This window comes from Artemia franciscana, chromosome 3 (genome assembly GCF_032884065.1).
Source record: "Artemia franciscana chromosome 3, ASM3288406v1, whole genome shotgun sequence".
Lineage (NCBI taxonomy): Eukaryota > Metazoa > Arthropoda > Branchiopoda > Anostraca > Artemiidae > Artemia > Artemia franciscana.
Genome location: NC_088865.1, coordinates 7,453,980 through 7,479,559, shown reverse-complemented (window position 1 = coordinate 7,479,559; position 25,580 = coordinate 7,453,980). Strand labels below are relative to the sequence as shown.

Genomic DNA, 25,580 nt, shown 5'->3' with positions numbered 1-25,580 from the left:
CTGAACAAAGATTAGCTTTCAGAGAAGTTTTACAAAAAAACTTTAATTAATAATTTATCTCTGGTATTTGAAAGCGGGCTTACTGGGCACTTGATTTCTTGACGTTATGTTTCTAAGGTTTGTCTTTACATTGCCCCGATGACTTTTATCCACTTTTTATTCTCTTTTTAGCACTCAGAACAGCTAAGCAGAGCTCTCGTCCGAAATATTTATATTCTGTTTCATCTTCTACTGGCAGTGATCTTATTCCACTTTCCTTCCTTGTTCTCCATTTTCTCGTTTACCCAGTAGGATCTAAATCACTTGAAGATACTTAACTTTTATTTAAAATCCAAATTCACGTGATTAAAATTTTTTTATGATTTTTTTCTAATTCTGCTGAATAATACTCCATTACACTTATAGTTTACAACAATACAAAAGTTTATCACAAAATAGCACAAAATCATAAGAAATGAGTTTCGAAATAAAAAATGTCCATTTATTTTAGATTACAACGATCGCTAATCAAATTGTGGGATATCTTCAAACGAATAACCAGGACAGCCTTTGTAGGCTTTACAGGCAATGTAGACATGGTACGCGCCAGGAATAAACATCAAAATTCCGATTATAATTAAAGGCCAAGCGCGGTCATTATACTGAAAAAAAAAAACAACATAAAATTGACCAGCCGTCTTCTGGATAGAATAAAATTGGAATTTTGTGGCACAGACTGTGAGAGAGAAAAAAACTATTCAACGCCAAACACACTTTCTAGACTAATCCAGTAATAGCATATATCTATTTTATATATATAAAAAATAAGTTGTTTGTTTGTGTGTCTGTCGACTGACGTCATTATAAGGATTGAGCTGCATGTCGTCATGAAGTTAGTTGTCGACTGACGTCATGTTTGTCGACTGACGAAATAACAGACCGGGACACCGGGACACAAATGACGACCGGGACACAGGGAATATAAATGACGACCGGGACACAGGGACACAACTACAACGGGGACGCTGGGGGCACGGGGGGATACATAAATGACGACCGGGATACAGGGAATATTCGATTAGCAATCACCATCAACAAAGCTCAAGGGCAATCATTAGGATAATGAGGTATAGATCTGAATAAGGATTGTTTTTCCCAAGGACAACCGGGACACAAATGGCGACCGGGACACAGGGAATATAAATGACGACCGGGACACTCAAAGAAAAATTATAGACCGGGACACCGGGACACAAATGACGACCGGGACAACGGGACACAGGGAATATAAATGACGACCAGGACACTCAAAAAGAAATTACAGACTGGGACACCGAGACACAAATGACGACCGGGACACAGGGAATATAAATGACGACCGGGACACAGGGACACAACTACAACGGGGACAACGGGGGGCACAGGGGAATATATAAATGACGACGGGGACACAGGGAATGTTCGATTAACAATCACCATCATCAAAGCTCAAGGGCAATCATTAGAATAATGAGGGATAGATCTGAATACGGATTGTTTTTCCCATGGACAATTATATGTTGCATATAATGATAGAGCATATGCTCTGTTTCGATACTACACACCTTTGCTGTGTAAAATCACGCGAGTGATACATATCAAGGACGATGGCTGTAATTATGAGGTTACCTGTTATGGTAACGACGAAGATTTTTTTTAAAGAATAATAGACAATCCTGCGCCCCCTGTATGGAATTTTCCTTCCCCATGATAAATTCTCCATGAAAAGATCCTCCCACGCATTCCCTCCCCTCGATCCCCTTCAACTCAACCAGAAAAAATTCCCCTGAAAACGTCTGTACACTTTCCAATAACCATTTCTATATGTAAACAATGGTCAAAGTTTGTGACATTAAACATTCAGTTTGATGTTATTTTGTACTTTTCAAGACTGTGATAGATACATATAGTTTTCAGTAAAGAACCAATGTAACAGTAGATTTTAGACTTTTACAGTGAAAGAAGGAGGCAAAACCCAAACTCTTCTTTTTAGAGACTTTTGTTCGTTTCAAGCTGGATTTGCATATTCAATTTAAGTTTCACTTGTTTTAAGATTTATTTACTCATTTATATTAGTAACTATTGTTTGTTTGTTTGCTAAGATTGTTTATTGAATTTCTGCTCGTTTTTGGTTTCATTTATGCCTCAATAGCAGTATATTTTTTTTCGTTTTAAGCTTGATTTGCATATTCAACTTAAGCTTTACTCGTTTTGAGATTTATTTATTCATTTATATTAGTACCTGTTGTATGTTTTTTTTGCTATGATTGTTTATTTAATTTCTGTTCATTTTGGGTTTTATTTATTCTTTAATAATAATTTCTGTTTGTTTTGAATTTGAGTTATTGCAGGTTTCTATTTCTTCTGATATTAAGTTTAATATGTCCTTTACTTTTCTTTAGGAAACGTCTTTTTAGGCCGTTTTTTTTCAAAATTAATGTATTAAAAGCAGGGCACTGTGGTCTAAGAAACTATTAACCTTGATTGGAGGACTGCCAATCCCAGCATAGTTAAAAAAAAACAAGAAAGGCAAGAGAATTCCCTCCATAACAACTTTTTTAATCTTAGCTTCCTAGCCCATCCCCACTAGAGTTAATTTATGGATAGGCCTACTTCTTTTTACTGGCTTAACACGGTACAAAGGTGATAAGCAAAATAAATCAGGCCTCCACTAAATACAAGAGAAAAATCATACATATTTACACATAATGTCCAAAAATGACGTAATCAAATACCTTGTACCGGCGTAGTGGAACAAGCTGAGTCTTTGAGTGCGAAAGTTCTCTGGTTCGATCCCTCGCGGTACAAGGAATTATCTTGTTTCTCGTAAATTTATAATTTTTTATTATAATGGACGGATTAAATACCCTGAGGACTATGAAAAGGTTGACATACAGAGAGGTAAAATTACTAAAAATACTGTAGCGCAAAAAGCAAAAAATTGTGGAGGAGATAAAACTCCTTATATACGTAATATTTTATGTTCGTTTTAAGTTTTAATGTGACTCATTACTTCCAGTTGAAAAAAGAATTTTGTATTTATTTTTTCATTGTTTCTTTTTAATAATGCTAGAAAATCATGTGCCCTATTGAGCCGGGTCGCTCCTTACTACAGTTCGTTACCACGAACTGTTTGATTATCAGCAGTGAACTGCTGCAGATGACAGTAGTATGGCTTAAGCAAACTTTCGGGAGGGCAAAGGTGAGTGTTGTCTACACTCTTGTACTATACTTATAATATACGTGATTTATTGAAGTATCTATATATTACTTATGATTTTTATTAAATTGATTTGTTTATGATTTCTCCGATTATATTAATAAATAGCATTAATATAGACAGCGCAATAGCGTCGTTTAAGTAAAGATACAGGATCAACGTCAAAGTATTACCACAGATTCTGAAATATCATATTGTAACATATTCTTCACATTTATATAGCGATCGCATTTTAAATTTGAAAGTATTCGAAAAATAAAGTTATAATTATTAACTTATCCGTTGGACATTGCTTGACAAAGAATATCAGGAAAAACTTTACTGTTTTTGGCATCATTGCGGCAAATACATTAAATTAATTAAGTATTGCCAGGGATGCCAAATGGAAGGGAAAATTGACTCCTATAGTTTAAAAATTACCTTCTTCTTTGTATCTTTGTTTGGAAAACAGTATTCTATAAGAAATTATAAAAAAAGTATTCTTGTGTAAATCAGGATATGGCGCGGGAGGGGCATACATTTCTGGGACCCAGTGGTCCTCGGACTCAGGACCTTATGACCCAGTAGCCCTAGAATGTCACAAGATGGCTCATTCTAACGGAAATAAGAAGTTCTAGTGCCCTTTTCAAGTGAACGAAAAAGTTGGAGGGCACCTAGGCCCCCTCCAACGCACACGTTTTTCCTAAAGCCACCAGATCAAAAATTTGAGATAACCATTCTGTTTAGCTTAGTCAAAAACCTAATAAATATGTCTTTGGGGATGACTTAATCCCCCACACATCCCGGGGGAGGGGTTGCAAGTTACAAACTTTGGCCATGGCTCACATATAGTATAGTCATTATGAAGTGTACAGACGTTTTCAGGGGGGACTTTTTCGCATTGGGGTGGGGCTGGGTTGGGGGGAGGGGGTTATGTGGGATGATCTTTCCATGCAGGAGTTTATCACGAAGCAAGAGCTTTTCCACGAAGGATTTTCTAGCATTATTTAAAAAAAAAAACAACGAGAAAATAAATGATTTTTTTCTCAACTAGAAGTAATGAGCAGCATTAAAACTTAAAACGAACACAAGATATTACGTAAATAAGCGGATTCGTCTCCTCCACAATACCTTTCTCTTTACGCTAAAGTGTTTTTAGTAATTTCAACTATTTATTCAAAAGCCCTTGTGATTCGTGGGTAATTCTTAAAGATTTGCGACACAATTTAAGCTTTAGTGTAAAGAGCTAGGTATTGACGAGGGGACAAACCCATTTTATACGTAATAAAAATACACAAATATAGAAGTTTGTTACGTAAGTTAATTCGTAAGGTACGCATCTTTATTACTAACAAAAGCTTTCATAAAAAAAAATCTAGTTGCAATTTTAAGTAGCCAAAAATTGGAGGGCATCTAGGCCTCCTCTCTCACCGCTTTTTATCAAAATCGTCCGATCAATGCTATGAGAAAGCCATTTAGCGAAAAAAATGATATGCAAATTTCGTATTAATTATTCATATGCAGTGAGCCAAAATCAAAACATCCATTAATTCAAAAACGTTCATAAATTAAATAAAGAAACATTTTTTTTAACTGCAAGTAAGGAGCGACATTAAAACTTAAAACGAACAGAAATTATTCCGTGTATTAAAGGGATTGTCCCCTCCTCAACACCTCACTCTTTACGCTAAAATCTTTTTATAGTTTTAAAAAGTAGAATTGTAACAAAGAGTCAAACTAATCCCCCAGAGTCCCCAGGGGAGGGGCTACAAGTTACAGACTTTGACCATATAGTAATGGTTAATATGAAGTGTACAGACGTTTTCAGGGAGACTTTTTCGCGTTTAGGTGGGGTGGGTCGGGGGAGGTGGTTACGTAAGAGGATCTTTACATTGAGGAATTTATCACGAGGGAAGAGAATTTCCATGAAGGTGGCGCAGGATTTTCCAGCATTATAAAAAAAGCAATGAGAAAATAAATGAAAAATTTTTTCAACTGGGAGTAATGAGCAGCATTAAAAATTAAAACAGACATAGAATATTACGTTTATAAGGGGTTTTGTCTCCTCCACAATACCTTGCTCTTTACGCTAAAGTATTTTTTAGTAATTTTAACTATTTTTTCTACGGCCTTTGTGTTTCAAGAGTCATTCTTAAAGATGTGGGACAAAATCTGACGAGGGGGCGGACCCCCTCATATACGTAATACAAATACACAAATTTAAAAGTTCGTTACGTAAGTTAATTCGTAAGGTACGTATGTTTATTACTAACAAAACTTTCGTAAAAAAATAAAAAAATCTAGTTGCATTTTTAAGCAACCAAAAATTGAAGGGCTACTAGGCCTCCTCCCCCACCTTTTTTTTATCAAAATCGTCCGATCAAAAGTACGAAAAAGCCATTTAGCAAACAAAATAATTAATATACAAATTCTGTTTTGATTACTCATGTGCGGTGAGGCAAAATCAAAACATGCATTAATTAAAAAACGTTCAGAAATTAAATAAAAAACCCAGCTTTTTTAACTGCAAGTAAGAAGCGACATTAAACTGAAATTATTCCGTGTATGAAAGGGGTTGTCCCTCCTCACCGCCTCACTCTTTCCGCTAAAGCTTTTTATCGTTTTAAAAAGTAGAGGCTAGAGAAAGAGTCAAACATTAGAGTAAACAGCGAGGCTTTGAGCAGGGGACAAACCCTTTCATATACGGGATAATTTCTGTTCCTTTTGAGTTTTAATGTGACTCCTTACTTGCATTAAAAAAACTTTATTTTTATTTAATTAAAGTAAGAGGACGATACTTTTACCATTTTGGAAATGGGCAGTGGCCATGCTCTTGTTGGTAGTGGAGACACCATTCATTAGAAGTACATAATCCCCTATCATTTGGAAAGAATTGGAGAAAAAACTTTTCAGAAAGTTTTTTTTTTTAATTAATTTTTGTTCGTTTTTGATTGCAAAAATTTTCAAGTTTTTAAAAACCCTCTTATTTCAAAATAAGATTTTTTTCAGCATCAAACTTTCATTAAAGTATCAAAACAAGTATCAAAGTACCAAAGTATCAAATAAAGAAAGGATCAAAGTTAACAAAGTAAAAAAAAAAATATCAAAGTAACAACAAGCAACTTGCATGAAGTTCAAGTTCATTTATTTATTAATCACACATGCATGTATATATATGACATAGGCCCATGGGGAGACAAGCTCGAAAAGGTAGGCCTAGACAAATATACAATAGCAAATTACACTGCAATACAAAGATAAACATGACGGCAAAGATACAATAACACAACAATAATATGAAAGTAGCAGCTACCCCAGGATCTTTCAATATTATTGAAAAAAAATTGAAAATTTCAGTATTATTAAATATAAATTATTTCTAGAAGATAGCTGAGAGGCCAACATTCAACCAGAGGAACAAACCATACAAATAACTTTGCCTTGTTAAAAAGATACTTAATTAAAAATAATCCTGAACTAAATGAAATTTAAGTTTTTGGCTTTTTGACACTGGCTGTTTATTGTTCTTGTTCTTCTTTTCTTCGCGATTTTGAGTTTTGAAATGCCCTCCATCACTTTTGACACTTAAAAAAGAACCAGAACTTCCAATTTTCAACCGAATGAGCCTCTTCTAAAGTTAAGCAGCCATCCCTTCCATAAAAACCTTAAATATCCCCCGGGCATAACTTACCACCCTTGCCCCTAGGCTCTGTTTTCAACTCCAAAAGCCTTGTTATATGATATTTAGACTATTTTTATGGCTATCTAAAAATTTCTATTTGATGCATTTCGGGACAATACGATGTGTGTGTGTGTGGAAGGGGGTAGCTTCCCTCCGATCACTTTGACTCTGAAAAAGAGAGTAGAGTTTCTGATAACCAATCTAATGAACCTCCTTCGAAGTTTATATGAACACGCCTTCTATAAAAAACCTTATATGTCCAAGGGCATAACTTACGACCCTTGCCCTGAGGGCTGGGAGGATTTTTTACCATCAAAGACAAAATTTTCGAACCCTTAAAATACGTTGAACAAAATGGGTATCTCAAATTTTGATTGCAAATGTTAGGCGAAAGGATGGGAAAGGAAGGGGGGGGGTCATTTGCCCACTGATTGTTTTCAATTAATAAGAAAGGTAGTAGTTATCTCAATTTCCAATCATATGAGCCCTTTTTGAAATTTCTACGGCAACACTTTCTAAAATAAACCTTATATGCCCCAAGGACATAACCTGCAACCCTTGTGCTGCCGGCTGTGGCGGGAGGGGGGGGGGGAGAGATTTTCATCCTCAAAGACATAATTTCGATACCTTTTATCTACGTTGAACAAGGTACCCTCCAATACTTCTGACTATTAAAAAGGACAAAGAACTTTTTTAAATGATGCCGGGAAATTCCACTCCCCTTCCATGAAAAATCCCCTTTACCCACGGAAAATATATAGTCAATACTATATATACAAAATGGCAGAGTTCGTAGCTTGCAGCCCTTCACCCACAGGCTGTGGAGGTATGAAAAAAAGATATGGTTATTAAATCTTTCGATTATGCTGAACAAAATGACTATCTAAAATTTTTGATGGGGCGTCTTTGGGAACAAAGGGGCGTGGATGGGGGGCGAGCTACCCTCCAATATTTTGGGTCACTCAAAACAAAGAGAATAGAAATTTTGATTTTGAATTAAATGAGCCCTCTCCCGATCATCTAGGATCAATGGTTCAATATGATCATCCCTGGAAAAAGAAATGAACAAGCATCCGTGATGTTTTTGTTGGCAAAAAATACATATATATAAGATAGACAATAGATATATATATATATATAAATATATATATATATATATATGATATATATATATATATATATATATATATATATATATATATATATATATATATATATATATATATATATATATATATATATATATATATATATATATATATATATATATATATCTATCTATATTCACAGGTGGGACACAGGGACACAACTACAATGGCGCGTAACTAATATGGCGCGTAACGACTTACGCACGCGGAGGGGCGTGGGGGGGGGGGCGCGAAGCGCCCCCACCAACTAAGGGTTGGGGTGGCGCGAAGCTTCACCCCTAACAGCTAGTATATATATATATATATATATATATATATATATATATATATATATATATATATATATATATATATATATATATATATATATATATTTATATATATATATATATATATATAATCGAATGTATGGCTATCTGTCGATCAATTATGCATTTAATTGTAAACTGGTCATCCAATCGCCAAAAAACTTTAAGAAGTTGATGAGTACACTCTTGCGAGATTTTTAGGTATAAAATTTCTCCCTCCCCTGAGGGCTTCCCTTTTCAAATTTTTCACGCAGGTAGAAATTACAGAACCATCGACGTAAAAGCTTGACAGTTCCTTTCAATTACATTATTACCATTTTCATGGATCTTTATTATGGACCCATGGACTTGTTGAGAAATTAATCTGTTTTTTAACTATCAATACCGGTAATTCAAAACTAACCCAATGTTCAACACGCTCATTACAGTTTATTATATATATATATATATATATATATATATATATATATATATATATATATATATATATATATATATATATATATATATATATATATATATATATATATATATATATATATATATTTCGCGTTCACCAGTAAGTGCAATTATTGAATCGTGTTCAGCAGTGGTCATTGAAACCTATTAAATTAGTTATTTGCTTAATGTGCGTCAAAGCTCAGTAAGCTACAATTCGTTCTTTTCTAGATAGAAAGTTCTCGTTGTTTCTACCTATCAGGATAGATTAAAAATCGCCGTGTTAGAACCATTCGGAACAGGTGCTATGGAGGTGCAGGATTTTTAACCTTTATGATTTTTTTTTTTACATTGAACTTGTTGGTTTGTTTTTCAATATAGAATTCGCGCGTGACTAACATTGACAAATCCGATATGGGTTAATCAAACCACTATAATACCAGAGTCAATAAACTCTAAATCACGATAAGAATAAAAACATTGTGAAAATATAAAAAATTGTATATATATAAATTTGAAATTATTTCAATCACGGTAGTTGTAATGGACCAGAGCAAAGCAATTGAACAATGCACTCCAATTGAAGGAGATTCAGTTGTAAATTGATATTTTATCATAAGTTACTTGTGTAAGACAATTTTACACTGCAGACAAATTATTTTTATTGTTCAACGGAGCATAATAATTGCGCCTATTCAATAATAACTACACTTTATTATTATAAAAAGCTTTTTGAAGCCAGGGAAAGATTCATCACTTTTATTTATTTTTTAGTGTCCTCTATTTCATTAAATATTCTTAATAAAATAGATGGCACAGATGGTGAGTCATTTCAACTTTTATGTCTACACACGGACTTTGTAAGTCAGTTGCGTAGAATTTAGTGAAATTTGGGCCGATTTCCAAATTAATTTAATGATAATAATAATAAAAAAAGTTGAAATAAAAAACGTTAAAAGTTGAAATCCTATTGCTATTATATTATACTGTGTATACTAGTTCACCCATCGCGCGTTGATTCGATCTCAAAAGAGAAGAGATTAAAAGAAATTTCTCGTCGTATTCAACCTAATTCTTCAAATATTTAAAAATTTAAAAATATTATCATTATTTTATTATGGGGAGGGGAATTTTACAGGAGGAAAATCGTCTGGGGGATTTTCTGGGGGTAATTCTAACCCCCTCCCCAAAGGGGGGGGGGAGATTTTACGCAATAAAATGAATTTGATTTGTGTATCTTTCTCCAAGTCTTTGCATATTTAATTAGGTAATTATATATATGTAGGGTAAATGACAACTTTATTCAGTCATATATAAAGTTGTCATATATCAGCTCTTATGGCACTTGTGACGAGGCAAGAAGAGCCAAGAGATCATATGGTATGAGCTCTAGCAAAATTCTATGCATCAATAGATTGATTTAAAAGGAAAATAAGAGGCTTAATGCCGGTCAGGATTTAAAATAAAAGCTCTGAGTCATGATGTCCTTCTAAATATCAAAATTCATTAAGATCCGATCCCCCACTCGTATGTTATAAATACCCAATTTTTTCTAATTTTTCCTCTCCCTTTAGCCCCCAAGATGGTCGAATCTGGGAAAACGACTTTATCAAGTCAATTTATGCAGCTCCCTGACACGCCTACCAATTTTCATCGTCCTAGCACGTCCAGAAGCACCAAACTCGCTAAATCACTGAAACCCTCCCCCCAAATCCCCCAAAGAGATCGAATACAGTACGGTTCCATCAGTCACGTATCAAGGACATTTGCTTATTCTATCCACCAAGCTTCATCCCGATTCCTCCACTCCAGGTGTTTTCCAAGATTTCCCCCTCCAACTCCCCCCTCCCCAATTTCAACATACCTGGTCGGGATTTGAAATAAGAGCTCTGAGACATGGATTCCTTCTAAATATCAAATTTCATTAAGATCCGATCACCTATTCGTAAAATAAAAATATCCCAATTTTCACGTTTTCCAAGAATTACAGTTTCCCCCTCCAACTCCCCCCAATGTCACAGGATCTGATCGGAGTTTAAGATTAGAGCTTTAAAGGGCAAGATCCTTCTAAATATCAAATTTCATTAAGATCCGGTCACCCCGTAGTAAGTTACAAATACCTCAATTTTCAAAATTACCCCCCCCCCCCCAACTCCACCAAAGAGCGCAGATCCGGTCCGGTTATGTCAGTCATGTGTCTTAGACAGGTTTTTATTCTTCCCATCCAGTTTCATCCTGATCTCACCGCTTTAAGTATTTTCTAAGATTTCCGGTTCCCCTCAACTGCCCCCCCCCCAATTACGCTGGATCCGGTTGAGATTTAAAATAAGAGATCTGAGTCACGAGGCCCTTCTAAATATGAAGTTTCATGAAGATCTGATCACTCCTTCGTAAGTCATTTTTTCTAATTTTTCAGAGTTAACTCCCCCCCCCCATAGAGCGGATCCGTTCCAATTATGTAAATCACGTATCTAAGACTTCTACTTATTTTTCCCACTAAGTTTCATCCCGATCCCTCCAATCTAAGCGTTTGCCATGATTTTAGGTTCCCCCACCCCAAACTTCCCCCAATGTCACCAGATCCAGTCGAGACTTAAAATAAGAGCTTTGAGACACGATATCCTTCTAAATATCAAATTTCATTGAGATCCGATCACCCGTTCGTAAGTTAATAATACCTCATTTTTTCAAATTTTTAAGAATTACCCCCCCCCCCCCCCCCCAACTACCCCAAAGAGAGCGGATCCGTTCTGGTTATGTCAATCATGTATCTAGGACTTGTGCTTATTTTTCCCACCAAGTTTCATCCCGATCCCTCCACTCTAAGTGTTTCCCAAGATTTTAGGTTTCCCCCTCCCAGCTCCCCCCCCCAATGTCACCGGTTCCGGTCGGGATTTAAAATAACAGCTCTGAGACACGATATCTAACCAAACATCAAATTTCATTAAGATCTGATCAACCGTTCGTAAGTTAAAAATACTTCAATTTTTTCCGAATTAACGCCCCCCCCCAGATGGTCAAATCGGGATAACGACTATTTCTAATTTAATCTGGTCCGAACGCCTACCAAATTTCATCGTCCTAGCTTACCTGAAAGTGCCTAAAGTAGCAAAACCGGGACCGATAGACCGACAGAATTTGCGATTGCTATACGTCACTTGGTTAATACCCCCTCCCGACCGCATACAAATATATAGCCCAAATTTGTTTCTAAAGTTTTTTTTTTATCATGATTTGTTATATTTCATTATGATAATCCTAACTTCACTTCTTGAGCGGGGTCGCTAAATTCATATAATAGAAAATTTTGGCGGTGTAACTAAAAGTTGTCTTCAGTGAAACAAAAAGTGGAATAAACATAAAATTCAACTTTTAATAAAAATCCTCGTTTTATTGTAAGTTGAGTTTTAGCTTCGTTTTACTTTTTTTGTCACAATGAAGACGGCTATTAGTTATGCAGCCGGGATATCCAGTTAGTTTTCTTCTGCAATTAACTGTCTTAAAAAAAAAATACTAATGGTATTGTTTTTTTTTGTTTTTTTTTGCATATATATATATATATATATATATAAATATATATATATATATATATTATATATCCAGGAGAAATATTTTAAAATTCTGATGACATATTGCTAGTCTCGCATAATTTTAATGCTACGCCTGTTTTTACATGTGGTCTTTCATGAATTTCTCAGGGGAAGGAGGCCGGAATTATGTTATAATTCCGTAAGTTTTTCAGACCATCCCAGCTGTCACATTTTTGGGTAACAGGCTTGATGCCCATAAAAAAAAGACCCAGCAGCTGAAACATCAACAATTTCTGACGCCCTGTGTTCCGTCAGTGACTCTGAAAGATATAACTACATTCAGTGTTTCTTTTGCTCTATTCGACTTTGCTTCAAAAGGTTAGTTTTTTTTCTTTTTTTGAGCACTGAAGATGACTTTGAGGGTGGATCCTTGCCGAAATATCTTTTTGTATAATTTTTGCTTCTTTTTTGTCTTTTGATCAAATTACTGTCATTTTCTCGTAGTGTTGTAATATTACTGTAAAATAAGAAATTGGTAATATTGGTAAAATAAGTTAAAATATAGGAAATAAAGGATAATTTGGTGTTTTAGAGTTGCTTTGTAGCTACAAGACCAGTTGAGCATTTCTTTTTAAGCATAGCTTACAGCTTCTAGTGAAATTTTTTAATGATTCTGATTTTCCTGGGCTTAAAAAAGCTAATGCCAGTTCATCTAGAGTTTCATCAATTTAATTAACTGTCTAGTTTATCCCTCTGGCAATCTTGTACCTAGGGTAATACCTTAGCAATTAGACAGTGCCTGATTTGGAACATCACTTTTGTAAAAAAAAAGTGGATACAAAAGTAAATTAAATTTACCACTATTTGGGAGTACAATTATGTTAGTTATTTTTGTTTCTACATTACCCTAATGTCCTTGCATAGTTGAATAGCCGTATCCAGCAACATTCCTCATATCATATACATGTTATTTTTTATTAATATGTAAAAGTACCGAATAAAATTAAAAAAAAGTTTGTAACACTTTGATTAACTAAGCACTGCATCATAAGAGCAGAACATTCAGTCACTTTCACAGTCATTAAGACTGTGTTAAACAGGTTTGGCTTGCAAATCTACCTCCTCTCCTTGAGAGTTAGATTCTGATTCAGGTCACCGTGATTGTTCCGAAGCCCCTCCCCCTTCCAAAAAAAAAACAACAACAAAAATCCTGGATACATCCGTAGGGATTATACATGAATTTCTACCTCCACCCTCCCCTCATCTCTCCCTTAGAGCTAAGTCTATATTTATCTGAGGATTCTTTGAAAACAACTGCTGAAACTCAAGGACCACTCAACAAGAATACGAATTTCTTTTAGACACTATAGTCAGTAACAAATCATTTGGTAGCAATTCTTTAAAAAACAGGCTAAATCTTAGATAAAGGGGACTGGAACTTCCTGTTTCCAATTGACTGAGCTCCCTCCAAAGCTTATTCGACTACCCCTTCCACATGAGGTGCCTCTGTGAAAAACAAACGAACAAACATCAATACATTAAACCCTTATGGGTCTTTACCACTAATGCAATATGATTTTCCCTGACTTAAACAGGAGAGTAGAAATTTCAATTTTCCTTCTAATGAAAATCTGGGATTGTCCAAAGAGAAAATAGGGACAATTTTTCGCGGAGGAGGCAGATATTCCATGGGGGTGTTTTTCTAAGTGATGGGGTAAACGTCGGCTTCCGGGGAAAAGACGGCATGAATACAAGATTTCTCTGAGGTGTAAAATTTAAGATAAAGATGAGGATATTGATTCTGCTTTGACCCTCCACATAATTGAAAATCCAGATCATACAGCTGTTTTTCATGAGGCAACTTCAATATTTGAAGTGTATGGCTTCCCACATTCTTTTAGGAAGGCAATTGCAATTCAGAAAAATACATAAATAAAGACCTTGCTCTAAATAGAGATAGTAGAGATATTCCTATTAACCCAATTTACAATAACTTAAAATTAGAGGATTAAAATAGCATTTTTCTTCAGTTTAAGTTAAGATCATCTGGACTCACTTTTAATGAAAATTAGGTCAGTAGATAAACTAAGTCAATCACTAAGCAGAGAATTCTTGCCCAATCTAATTGGTGAATAGTCTTCCATTTATTCTGGCTTGGTTTTTTGGTTTGTTTGATTCACTCTTTCTTCTACTCTGAGTTGATTCAAAAGGTTAGTCTTCATTCTTTTTTTTGCACAGAAGACGACTGGGCGGAAGTCCCTGGTGAAATATCTATCTCTATCATTGTCACTTCTTTTTTCTCTGGTGGCAGACATTATCCTCATTTTTCTCGGCTATTTAGTTTTATTACTTTTTTTCTTGTTTGTCATATGTTAATCCTGCTTGTAGCCCTTTCTGTCTTTAAAAGTTCAAAGGACTAATTTAATTTTATTTCAGCTAATATTTCAGCATTTTAAAATTATAATAGCTATACTATAATACATTTTACCGTTCTGATAACAAATGACCTAAGTCAGACAGACGTCCTTTTAAACTGGGGAACACAGCAATGATAAAGGTACCATTGATTCGACAGTTTTTGTAAAAAAAAAAAAAAAAAAAAAAAAAAAAAAAAAAAAAAAAAAAAGAAAAAAAAAAAAAAAAAACACTTTTTCTATTTCAGAAGGCTTAATCTAAAGACGTTTGGTTTGAAAAGGATTTCAGTATATAGAAACTTCTCAGAAATATTTAAAAATCTAACTGTTTGATTAGAAGTTTCAGAAAAAGGATTTTTCAGAAAAAGGTACTAAACTCCAATTTTCTTAAGTTGGAGCGTTTTCACCTGCAAATTCGACAAAACAAAAACTTACCTGTTTTTGACGTAAGCCAGAAACCAATTCAACACTTGTCGAAATACTTGGGGAGTACTTGTGGGTGGATCCTGGTGAATTCAACATGCGTATTCTTTTTACTTTTTTTTTTGTTTGTCTTCATCTTTTTTAAATATGTAAATGGATAAATGTTCAGATAGTGGAAGCAGAAAACTGAAAAAATCGCCTCAAGTATAGGGAAAAAATTGGATAATCATATGGAGTGTGATTGTGTGACCTAGGTCTCTATATTATAATGTGCGATATAATAATGTGATATAGGTCTCTGTATAAACGCTACCTGGAATGGTCCACTTCCTCTCAGCTTTAATGGTCCAGCAAGTATTTCTTTGTTGTTCACAGTTAAGTGGTTGCCAACATTTTGCCATTTCAAGGTTAATCTACCAGTTTAATCCACATTAAAAAAAATTTAGTTTTCACTATCGTTTGTCTGGAAAGTCTAGAATTCTTGAAATTCTAGAAAGTCTAGAATGTCCTACTTAAGATCATTAGAAGTTTGTGAAACTGAGGAGGCATTTTGGGTGGGGTAGGAATTCCACACTAATTAGGGAGGGGTACAGAGAGAATATTTTGTATTTTACAGCTTGGAATCTATTTGGAAGAAAACATGTATAAAATTTACTAAGAAAGGGTGTACTTCAAATATATTCAGTGATAAATGAATTAGGATGCTTTGATCAACCAAGTCAAATGCTTACAAATATAACCATAGCACGAGGCCAAGAAGCCGTTCCTCAGATGATGGAAAAATCTAGCATCAAATCAGTAAAACTACGATTATTTTTTTTTTCATGTGAAATATTATTGCAAATAATTTTCATCAAAATTTCTTGTTGTTGAGAAGGGACCCGTAAATTCGACAACTATGTTTTCGTCAGAGGACCCCTGGATTTCGACATCAATTGTTTCTCATCTGTTTTACACATTCAGTGAAGTTTCAACAAAATCACATATATTTCGACAGGGTCTGTTGCTGTCTGTCGAAAATTTCGACACGGTTACTACAAGATATTTTCAAAAGAAATGAATTTCATAATAGAAGCCAATATCTACATTCAAATTTGGCTGAAGGAACATTTTTAGTCGGTCTACATCAGACAAGAATTTTCGACACTTGGAATATAATTTCGTCAATATAATATTAGCTGCCATTTTAACTTAATTTTATCAAGAAAAAGCCAATATGGTTACATTTTAGAAAAGATTAGATGTATCTTAATGCATTGGTGCTGATCCTAACTTTTTTTTTTGCCAAAAAACAGACAAGTAATGACAGTTTGAACATTACATAGCTAAAAAATTGTCGGGAGCTCATATTGTGTCAAAAACAGGAAACTGATTGAATTGAGTGTTCTTTTCTTATCTGGGTGTATTGGATATAGTGTCCACTTTTTGCATTGTCAAAATATAGCGAAGACTTCAAGAGATGGCGTTTCAAGTCATTACTAAGCGGAGTTATCCTGTTTTGAAGGGAAATTTCGACAGTGGTTCCAAAATTGCACAGTCTAATCATTGGTGTCTTTACCCTACACACAAAACAAATCATATTTCATCCTTATTCTGCCAGCCTCTTTGCTTTTTTTTTGCTCTGAAAATTCCGGTGAAATACGTAATTACGTAAAATACTAATTTTACGGGGGTCTATAAAATGATGATAAAATATCCAATTTTAGCCTACTGTGACCAATTTTACCAGTTATATTACTATTCTCTTGGCCATTTAATTATATTATTTCTTTTCTTGTTTGTCATACGCTCAGAAAGATTTTTGATCTTTTTTGAAATCCAAGTCATACAAGGTTTTTTTTTTTACTCTGTGTAAAGAGAGGACCCAAGTAGGACCTTGGAGTCTGAGGCCTGCATGTTTATGCAGCATATGACTGGTCCTAAGAACGCCTTTTTTTTAAGAACATCCTAATTACTTCTTATTCAAATGCATCTAAATAACCTCATTTTCAAGACAAAATTCCCGCTTGCTTTATTTTGATAGTTGTTCATACTCTGTGAGCATGAATCATTTAATTTTTAGCATATCTTTTCCACCTTCAACTGCCTTAGACGCCATTTTTCACGAATCTAACCACCTAGCAATAAGGGAGGGGAAATTTATGGCTAAAGAGGTAGGAACACGATTGCAGAAAATATTTCCTCCAAAAAGAGCTTTTTCGGGTGTCTATTTCAAGAAAATAGTACAAGATTTTCTAGTTGTCATGGATCTATGGACCATGGATCTGACTTATTAAAAAATTTATACATGTTTTAACTACAAATTCAAAATTACCCCACTTCAACACACTCATTGCATTTTTTTTTTAAGTTTCAATAGGTAATATAAAATTATTGAAGTGTGCTCAGCAGTGCTCATTGATACCTATTAAATTAATTATTTGTTTATTGTGCATCAAAGTTAGAAAATTATTGGTGTTTCTATCTATCTGGGTAGATTAAAAATCTTTTGGTTAGAATCATTCAGAACAGCAGCTTTAGAGCTGCAGTAATTTTAACTCATATGATTTTTGTTTCATGTAAACAAAAATTTCCTGTGCAATAGCAACAACCTAGGCGTATAGAGAGGGAAAGTTATAATACTAGACTCCAACCATGTCTTCCAATTTGCAAATTATTTATGTAAGATAATTTTGCAGTGGAGAAAAAAAAATTGGTTTTTAATGGAGCAAAATAATTGCGCCTTTCAATAATAACTACAATTGATTAATATAAACTCTTTGAACCCAGGGAAAGAGATTAATTGTATGTTTTTAGTGTCCTCTATTTTATAAAAATTATTAATTAAATAGATGGCACTGGTGGTAAACTGTTAAGACTTATGTCCGCATATGAATTTATTAGAATTTTGGCCAATTCGCAACTTAATTAAATGAAACAATAAAAATGCTGTCAAACAATAATCCAGTGCATGACTACACACTTAAAAGTTGAAATCTTATTACCAATATATTGGTTTTCATCTGCAGTTCACTGTCAACAAAAAAAAAAAAAAAAATATCATTGCGTTACCCTGTTAATTGTTTGTAGAAGCACAGAAAAACAAAATTTTTCAACATTTTGAGCCTTGGTTATTTTGAATACTCTCTTATTCATCTTACAATAAACTCTATGCATAGCCATACACAGCTCCATCAGCTCCAGTAAAAAGTAATTACCAAAACTAGTTCTAAGCCCTTAATCTAATAATTAATTTATTAATTTTTAATTATTATATTATTTTTAAATTATTAATATAATAATTAATAAAAAATATTTATTAAATAATTAACATATTTATAATTAATTTACATACAATAGAAAATAAATTAAAGAAATTGAAGTGCAGAAAAATATGAAAAGAAAGCAAAAATATTGAATAACGCACAGATACAATTTACAAAATAAAGATATACTAGGCCTTACCTTCATATCAATATGATCTGAGACTAAAAGAGAGCCAACTATTAGTGATATGGTACCAGCAACAAAAAGAACTGTAGCAAAGACTATAGCCTTCCATGGTATTGGAGTAGGAGGTTTTTCAAACTAGAAAAGATTACATTTGTGTCAAAATAGAGAAAAGAGCCTACTGATGTAACATAGAAGGAAATAGCCTACTCCTCCCCCATTTTTGTATATCTCCAGGTATGTTTGTAATCATTTGAAATTAGACCCACAGATTGAGGACAAAATTAATAGTGAAGCTTTGAAAACTTTAGCATAGTCATGAAATTAAATAATAATATACTAAGTATAATAACTTTCTGTGTATTGCATAGAAGCAAGATTAGTTCTTTATTGTAATTCTCACTTTGATCTTAGTAAATGAGCCAATTCTGAGGAGCATTGTTGCTCAATCACCTCATATTCTCATAAAATTCTACAAAGGTAGCCATAATTGAATAATTTTAAAGAAAATTTAGGCTACAATATGAAATAGCTCTTTAAGCCATGAGTATATGAGACATGGTGCTGGAAAATTTGTATAAGGACTATATAGACCGGTTACCATGGCAACAGAGAAGGTTTTTTAAACAATAAAAGATCAAAACCAATTTTTTTTAAATGGTTTATAATTTCTTAATACTGTTATGGCAGCCTTCCATGGCCCCGTTTTAACAGCCCTTTTTTATATTTTCTTTAATTTTTTTTTCTGATGAGGTCTAAATTTTTCTCTTACTATACTTTAAAAGAACAGCTTTCAGTTGGACATTTTTTTTATATATTGATGTTATTTTTATTGATGTTATTTATATTGAACAGTCTAGCCAAAAGCCTAAACAGTCAAATTTTGACTTGTAGAGTGAACTTTTTAGAAAAAATACTGCAAACTAAGTAATTTCTGCTTTTGCTTAGAACGAATTTTATAAGAAGTATCTTTCATTACATCTTGAATTTGTAGACTAGTGTTTACCAAACTTTTGGCAAATGTACACCACTACTTATAATTTCTCACAAATACAAATTTCCATCATAAAAATTTGATATACTTCAACAATGTGTCAAAACATATTTATTTATATACACATATGTGTATATGAATGAAAATACTACTATTCATAATAATATAAAAATACAGATGGAAAACGATGTTTATGTGATAGTGTAGATAATCACAGTAGTATGAAAATTCTTACCTGATACAATCCACTAAATGTTTATTGCATAAGATTTTTAAAGTTACTTTTGATTCAATTGAGTACCAGTACCAGTTCCCCCTCCATCTCCATTGATGTATGGATGCACGCTCTGTTTTCTGACTTTTAAATTCTTTTTTATCCTTATTTCTTATTGGGATATGGTTATAAACCATATGAATGTTCAAAAAAAAAAAAAAAAGGCAATGAGCAAGCTTACTGTTTAGTCTAGGGCTATACTCAGGCATTATGAGAAGCAGAGGCTCAACTGAACTGTGAAAAAAACTCTGAAAATCAAATGAATAGAAATTGTGTGGATTTACTACTGTAAGAATTTGTTTTTATTTTATTTAGTTCAGAACAGGACATAAACACCACTGTTATCAAAAGTATCTTCCTGGACCTTAAAAATATCTTCCATGGGTAATTTATGTTTCGATTTCATTCTTGGACATTCCATTCTCCAAAGTCAACTATTTTCCAAAGTAATGAAAACTGCATCTAGAATTTTGTCTAGGTTTCAATTTCATACCTTTGAAATTAATAAAATTTCATGCCCAAATCTTTATTAAAAAACTTTTTAGAATAACTATTTGACCTAAGAAAGTTGAAAGGATATATATATATATATATATATATATATATAGATTAATCTCAAGCCTTAATCTCAAAAATTTCTAAAAATGTTTTTTAAATTTGAAATGAAAACCCTAATATGGCTTAAAATCCAACCAAAATCATTAGAATATTAGTTTCATAACTATTCAGTGGAGGGAAAGACAATTAAGCTATAGACAAAATATAATAATTACTATCATAACAATTGCATAATCTTCCTCTTGAAGCAGAAATATCCAATCAAAATCTGCCAAAATTCTTATTAAAAAAAATTTACAGCAATCTAATTAGCAAGTATCAGCAATCCTTGGGACAGTACCCATCTGAGTACAGTCCAAAAGCACACAGAAGGCGCATTACCTAATAAAACAAAGATCATGGCATTATATAGCTTAAGAATTTTAAATTGCAAGATTCACAAGAGCACATACAATCACAGCAACTGGCGATATCTCTATATGTATTAAATCCACAAGGCATTTTGATACTGTAGTTGGCCTACTATGCTCATGCAGCTGCACCTGAGATGCAGAATTCCATTGAAATTTTCAACCACAATACCAGTAGAGTCATTTAATTCTTAGAGACACACTTTCAATGTTCAAAATACAAACTAAGGGAAATGGTCAGATTCAGCAATGATTTCACACAAGACCTAAACTTCACAGATAATTGCAAGCAGAGATTCCAAAGACACCCAGTTGAAATCTAGCAAAACAAGTGAAAGTATCATATACAGTGAATAGCAAGGATAAGTAAGGAACAAAATGGGTTCCATGAATTATTCATTCATATTTTTTCCTTATGGGCACATACCAATGGTTTTGAAAACTTCAGAAGGGGCTCATTCAATTAGAAATTGAAAGTGAGTGGGACTCTTTAAGAGCCAAAATGGAAGGCCACCAGTCCCCCTCCCACACCCGTTTTAGCTACTCTCACCACAAAAACAGACAATCCAAATTTTGACACAGCTATTTTTTTCGAATGGTTGAAATGTCCAATAGCTATGGCTCTGAGGATGACATGCCTGCCCTCCTCACAACTCTTGGGGTAAGTATTTTAAATTATGCAAGTTGCCCATTTTCTACACTTAGGTTTTATTACTAGGAACAAGTGCATCCTGATATTCGGATTTAGAAAAAGGCTAAGAAAAAGTGGAAACTTTAAGGGGGAATTGAACAAAATCAAAACACAGTACATGGATGTAGGCTGTCAAAAGGGCACAGAAGCACTATCTCAAAACCACTAACACTACTATTGAACTAATTCAAAAGTCAAAAAGACACAAGAATTGAAATAGGACTTTAAGTTGAAAATTTCAGGAAAAGTTGATGGGGCTGTAAAACTAAGTCAAAAGGCACTATTTGCATGCTTGTTGTCAAAAGGCCATATCAGCAATATCCCAGGAGCAGCTGAGGGTTTAAAGTCAAAACTTCCAGGTTTTTACTGTAATTACTACTACTGCTATTACTACAGGACTAAATCAAAAGAGTTTAAGCACACCAAGGTTGTCAAAATGAAATAGATGTAATATGCCAGGAATAAGGTATGGCATTAAGTTATAAACTTTAAGACAATGTTGAATAAAATCAAAACCCAGTATGTGGATCAGGGCTGCCAAATTTTTTTTAAGGATTGTGTCATATTTTTTCCAAAAATGTGCTTTTTGTGTCATCTCAGATTCCATAATGTGAAACTAAAGTGGTATCATATTTAATTGTCAAATGTTTATTTAGAGTTTTGAATATATAATCTTTTTCAAATCAGTTCAAAAAGGAGTAAACTTAACCTTGTCCTATTATCTTGGGATCATGACCTTTTTATGACGTCATGAAAGAAATAGAAACATTCAATGAAATTAATGTCACACACTATTAAATTTTGTCTGGGCAGCCAACAAGTCAAGTTTACATTTATAAAAGTTTTAGGGACAATCAATTCTGACAGTAAATTGAAAATAGACTTTTTGCATGACGCCGTAATTGTAATCAGCTCTATACATAATCATGTTTGTTGGTGCCTTTTTAAGCCAGATGGATCATGCTGAAGGAAAGCCATCTCTGGAAATTTGTAATCTTGTCTGAGGTTGGATACCCCTTCTGTTCTTCTAAAAATAGGTGTTGCTGCTTATACATACAACTTTGGTAAATTGCACACTGTTTATTTTTTATTAAGTACATACCAGTTGGCTACATCAAATGCTCAATTAAAAAGCCAATTAAGTTCAGATATTCAGCCTGCATTTTGATTTGAAATTTCTGCCCATGTCTGTTTTCTTTGCATGGTTTAAATTTTAAATATGATGATGGCATCCGTCCTGTATTCCACACTGTTTGTGTACTACTGTCATCATTAGGTAGCGCTATTCCCTTCTATTAATTTGTAGCTTTTCTGGAGGTAGAAAATTGAAATTTTACTTTTCTTTTATTACCATTTAAAAAACAAGACTTGGATGACAAAAATATGTCATTTTTTTGAAAAATGTGTCAATTGTTTTGAAAAATGTGTCATTTTTGTGGATTGTGTAATTTTTTATTGAAAAATATGTCATTTTTGTTGATTGCTTCATCATTTTGACTGAATGTGTCATTGTGTCATGCAACATCAAATTGTGTCATTTTGACACAAAATGTGTGAATTTGGCAGTCCAGATGTGGATGCAGGCTCTCAAAAGGTTGCATAAATCATAAGAGTCTAAGTGTATCAGAGTTGTCAAAAGGGCATAGATACAATATGCCATGATTGGAATAAGGTATTAAGTTAAAAATAAAATACTACTAATTAAAAATAAAAGAGTTTAAGTGCATGTAGGTATCAGAGTGGCACAGATTTAACATCTCAGGCACAGAATAGGGTATTGAGTAAAAATTTTCAGGGAAAATTCAGGGGGTGTGAATCTAAGCTAAAAGGCACTAGGTAAATGTAGGTTGTGTAAAGGGTACATCAGCAATATTCCATTAACAGCTGAGGGTATTCAGCTGAAACTTTCAAAGCTACTACTACTACAACTAGTTCTATAGTGGAATTAGATTATAAGAGTATAAGTGTATCAAGGTTGTCAAAATGGCAGAATAGTATATTAAGCTGAAACTTCTAGTGAAAGTTTATGGGGATAAAGCCACTATGAACCTGCATGTTATCAAAAGGATGTATCAGTAAAATCTCACAAATGGCTGAGGATATGAAGTTGAAACTTTTGGGGCTACTACTACTACAACTACTTGTGCATGCAAAGTGGACAGCCAGTTACTACTTGTGACTGCATTTTCTGGCAACTGCAAATACTTGCAAATGAGACTGATTGTGACTCTGACTACTAGTGGTTACAACAACTACTTGTGACTACAAGTCCTTGTAACTACAACTTTGACTAGAGTACTTGGAACTAAAATTCTCCACAAGCATGTCAGGCAATCAAAATGAACTCTCTCAAATAATTATACTGCAATAGAATGTAGTTTTTCTAAGCAATATAAAACCAAAGGAGATAATACTGTTTACTTTTTGATGTGAGGTAGAATAAGTATGTTTTCAGGAAACTAAGCCTCACAATATAGAAAAATCCAAATAAAAGGTTTTGAGACATATAGGAAAGATCTACCAGAAAGAAGGGAGGTGGTGTAGCATTGACAATAAGAAAATTGATTCTATACTCTTTGGTGGAAGCAAAGCAATACCCTAATCACTATCTTTCAGCTAGTAAATTGATTAAACATTTTATCCATTTCAAAAATTCACTCCTTATGAGCCTTTGGCACATGGAAGGTGGATAAAAATTGTAGATTAGGGGCTTTTGTTGATCTTACAAAGTATTTGTATAAGGAACAGGATCCTAGGAAAAAATCCAGAGCTTAAAACTGCCTGGGAAGGTATTCTTAAATATCTATATGTACTCTTTCTCTCTCTAGTGGGCACTATCCTTTTATAATCATTGTGCTAAAGTGTTGGTTGTTGACAATACTTTCCTCTACTCAGTATTTAGTAAGTTCTGATAATTAGTCAGTTAAACTTTTCTAGTCAGAGTCTATTTATTTTAATGCTAGAGTTAAACTTTGAGCCAATATTATGACAGACATAGTTAGGTTAGGCCAAATCTCAGTCATGTTACAGGAGATCTAGGCCTTTGTAGATTTGTACAGTGTATGCCATAGCCAAGTGGGTAGGGCAAAATCAAAAACTTAGCAGCCAGAATAGGCCACTACAACATTTAGTGTCTTCAATATACAAAGAGCAAAAAAAAAATGTGTTCATAACCTAACCTAGTATCTATTTTGATCTTTTATTCTCTTTCCATGACAGGCTGTTAAGTTCCTTGAGAAGACCTAGGATAGTGTCTAAATTTTGATAGAACTCATGTTCATGTAGTCTAACATCTAGGCCTACTTTATCTGAGAAATTATTTCTTCCATTTCTTTATTGTCTCTGTAACTCTTAGGCTTAACTCACTGATAGCCCAGATAATACTGAAACAAATAAAAGACAAATACAAAACGATGTCATTTTTGTGCTCCAGAATGAAAAAAGATATAAAATATGAGTCATTGGCTATTTCACCTCATTGGCCTAGCCTATGCAAGCAAAACCAATTGCACATTGAATGCCATCAATTTTGTTTTAGAAAAAATACCAGAGACAAAACCACCAATAAAGCATTGTACTAACTAATTTAGTAGGCCTATAAGTCACCACCTGAGCATCAGTAAAAGATCCATCTGTTTTATCTTCCATTTTCTTAAGATTCAGCCTTCTCTGCATTTTGCATGCTTTAAAATTTCAAAACTGTTGCTAAACTATCTTGAGTGAACTAAATCCAGGGTTGCCAAACTTTTGGGGACTAAAGTGTCAAATTAAGGAAAAAGGGAAACTTTTAGTGTCCTCCTAGAAAATTAGCCAATATACTTTAAAAGTTGACCAAAAAAGGCTTTAAATGGTTTTCTCGCAATTTCAGGGCCATATTTACGTTATTCTTGTTCAAGTAAAAGCAAATGGGTTCTTCAAATAAGTAAAATCCCATGTAAAACCTCAAATCGCCTAATACGTGGAGAAGAAAAAGAATTCAGTACAATTTATCGGGTTCTCTCGAACCTTCGGTTGTACTAGTTATTCTTCTTCCGAAAACTCAGTAAAGTCCTGTTTTTATTATG

At 33.7% G+C, this 25,580-nt stretch overlaps 1 protein-coding gene across 1 annotated transcript; it reads right to left on the bottom strand.

The window, feature by feature from the left end:
- Window positions 1-303: 303 nt before the first annotated feature.
- LOC136024818 (transmembrane protein 230-like) lies at window positions 304-25,246 on the bottom strand. The gene is made up of 3 exons (XM_065700297.1): window positions 25,126-25,246; window positions 18,605-18,727; window positions 304-641 (listed from the first exon to the last, which is right to left on the bottom strand). The coding sequence occupies exons 1-3, from the start codon at window positions 25,189-25,191 to the stop codon at window positions 504-506; spliced, it is 327 nt and encodes a 108-aa protein (XP_065556369.1). The 5' UTR covers window positions 25,192-25,246; the 3' UTR covers window positions 304-503.
- Window positions 25,247-25,580: the final 334 nt, after the last annotated feature.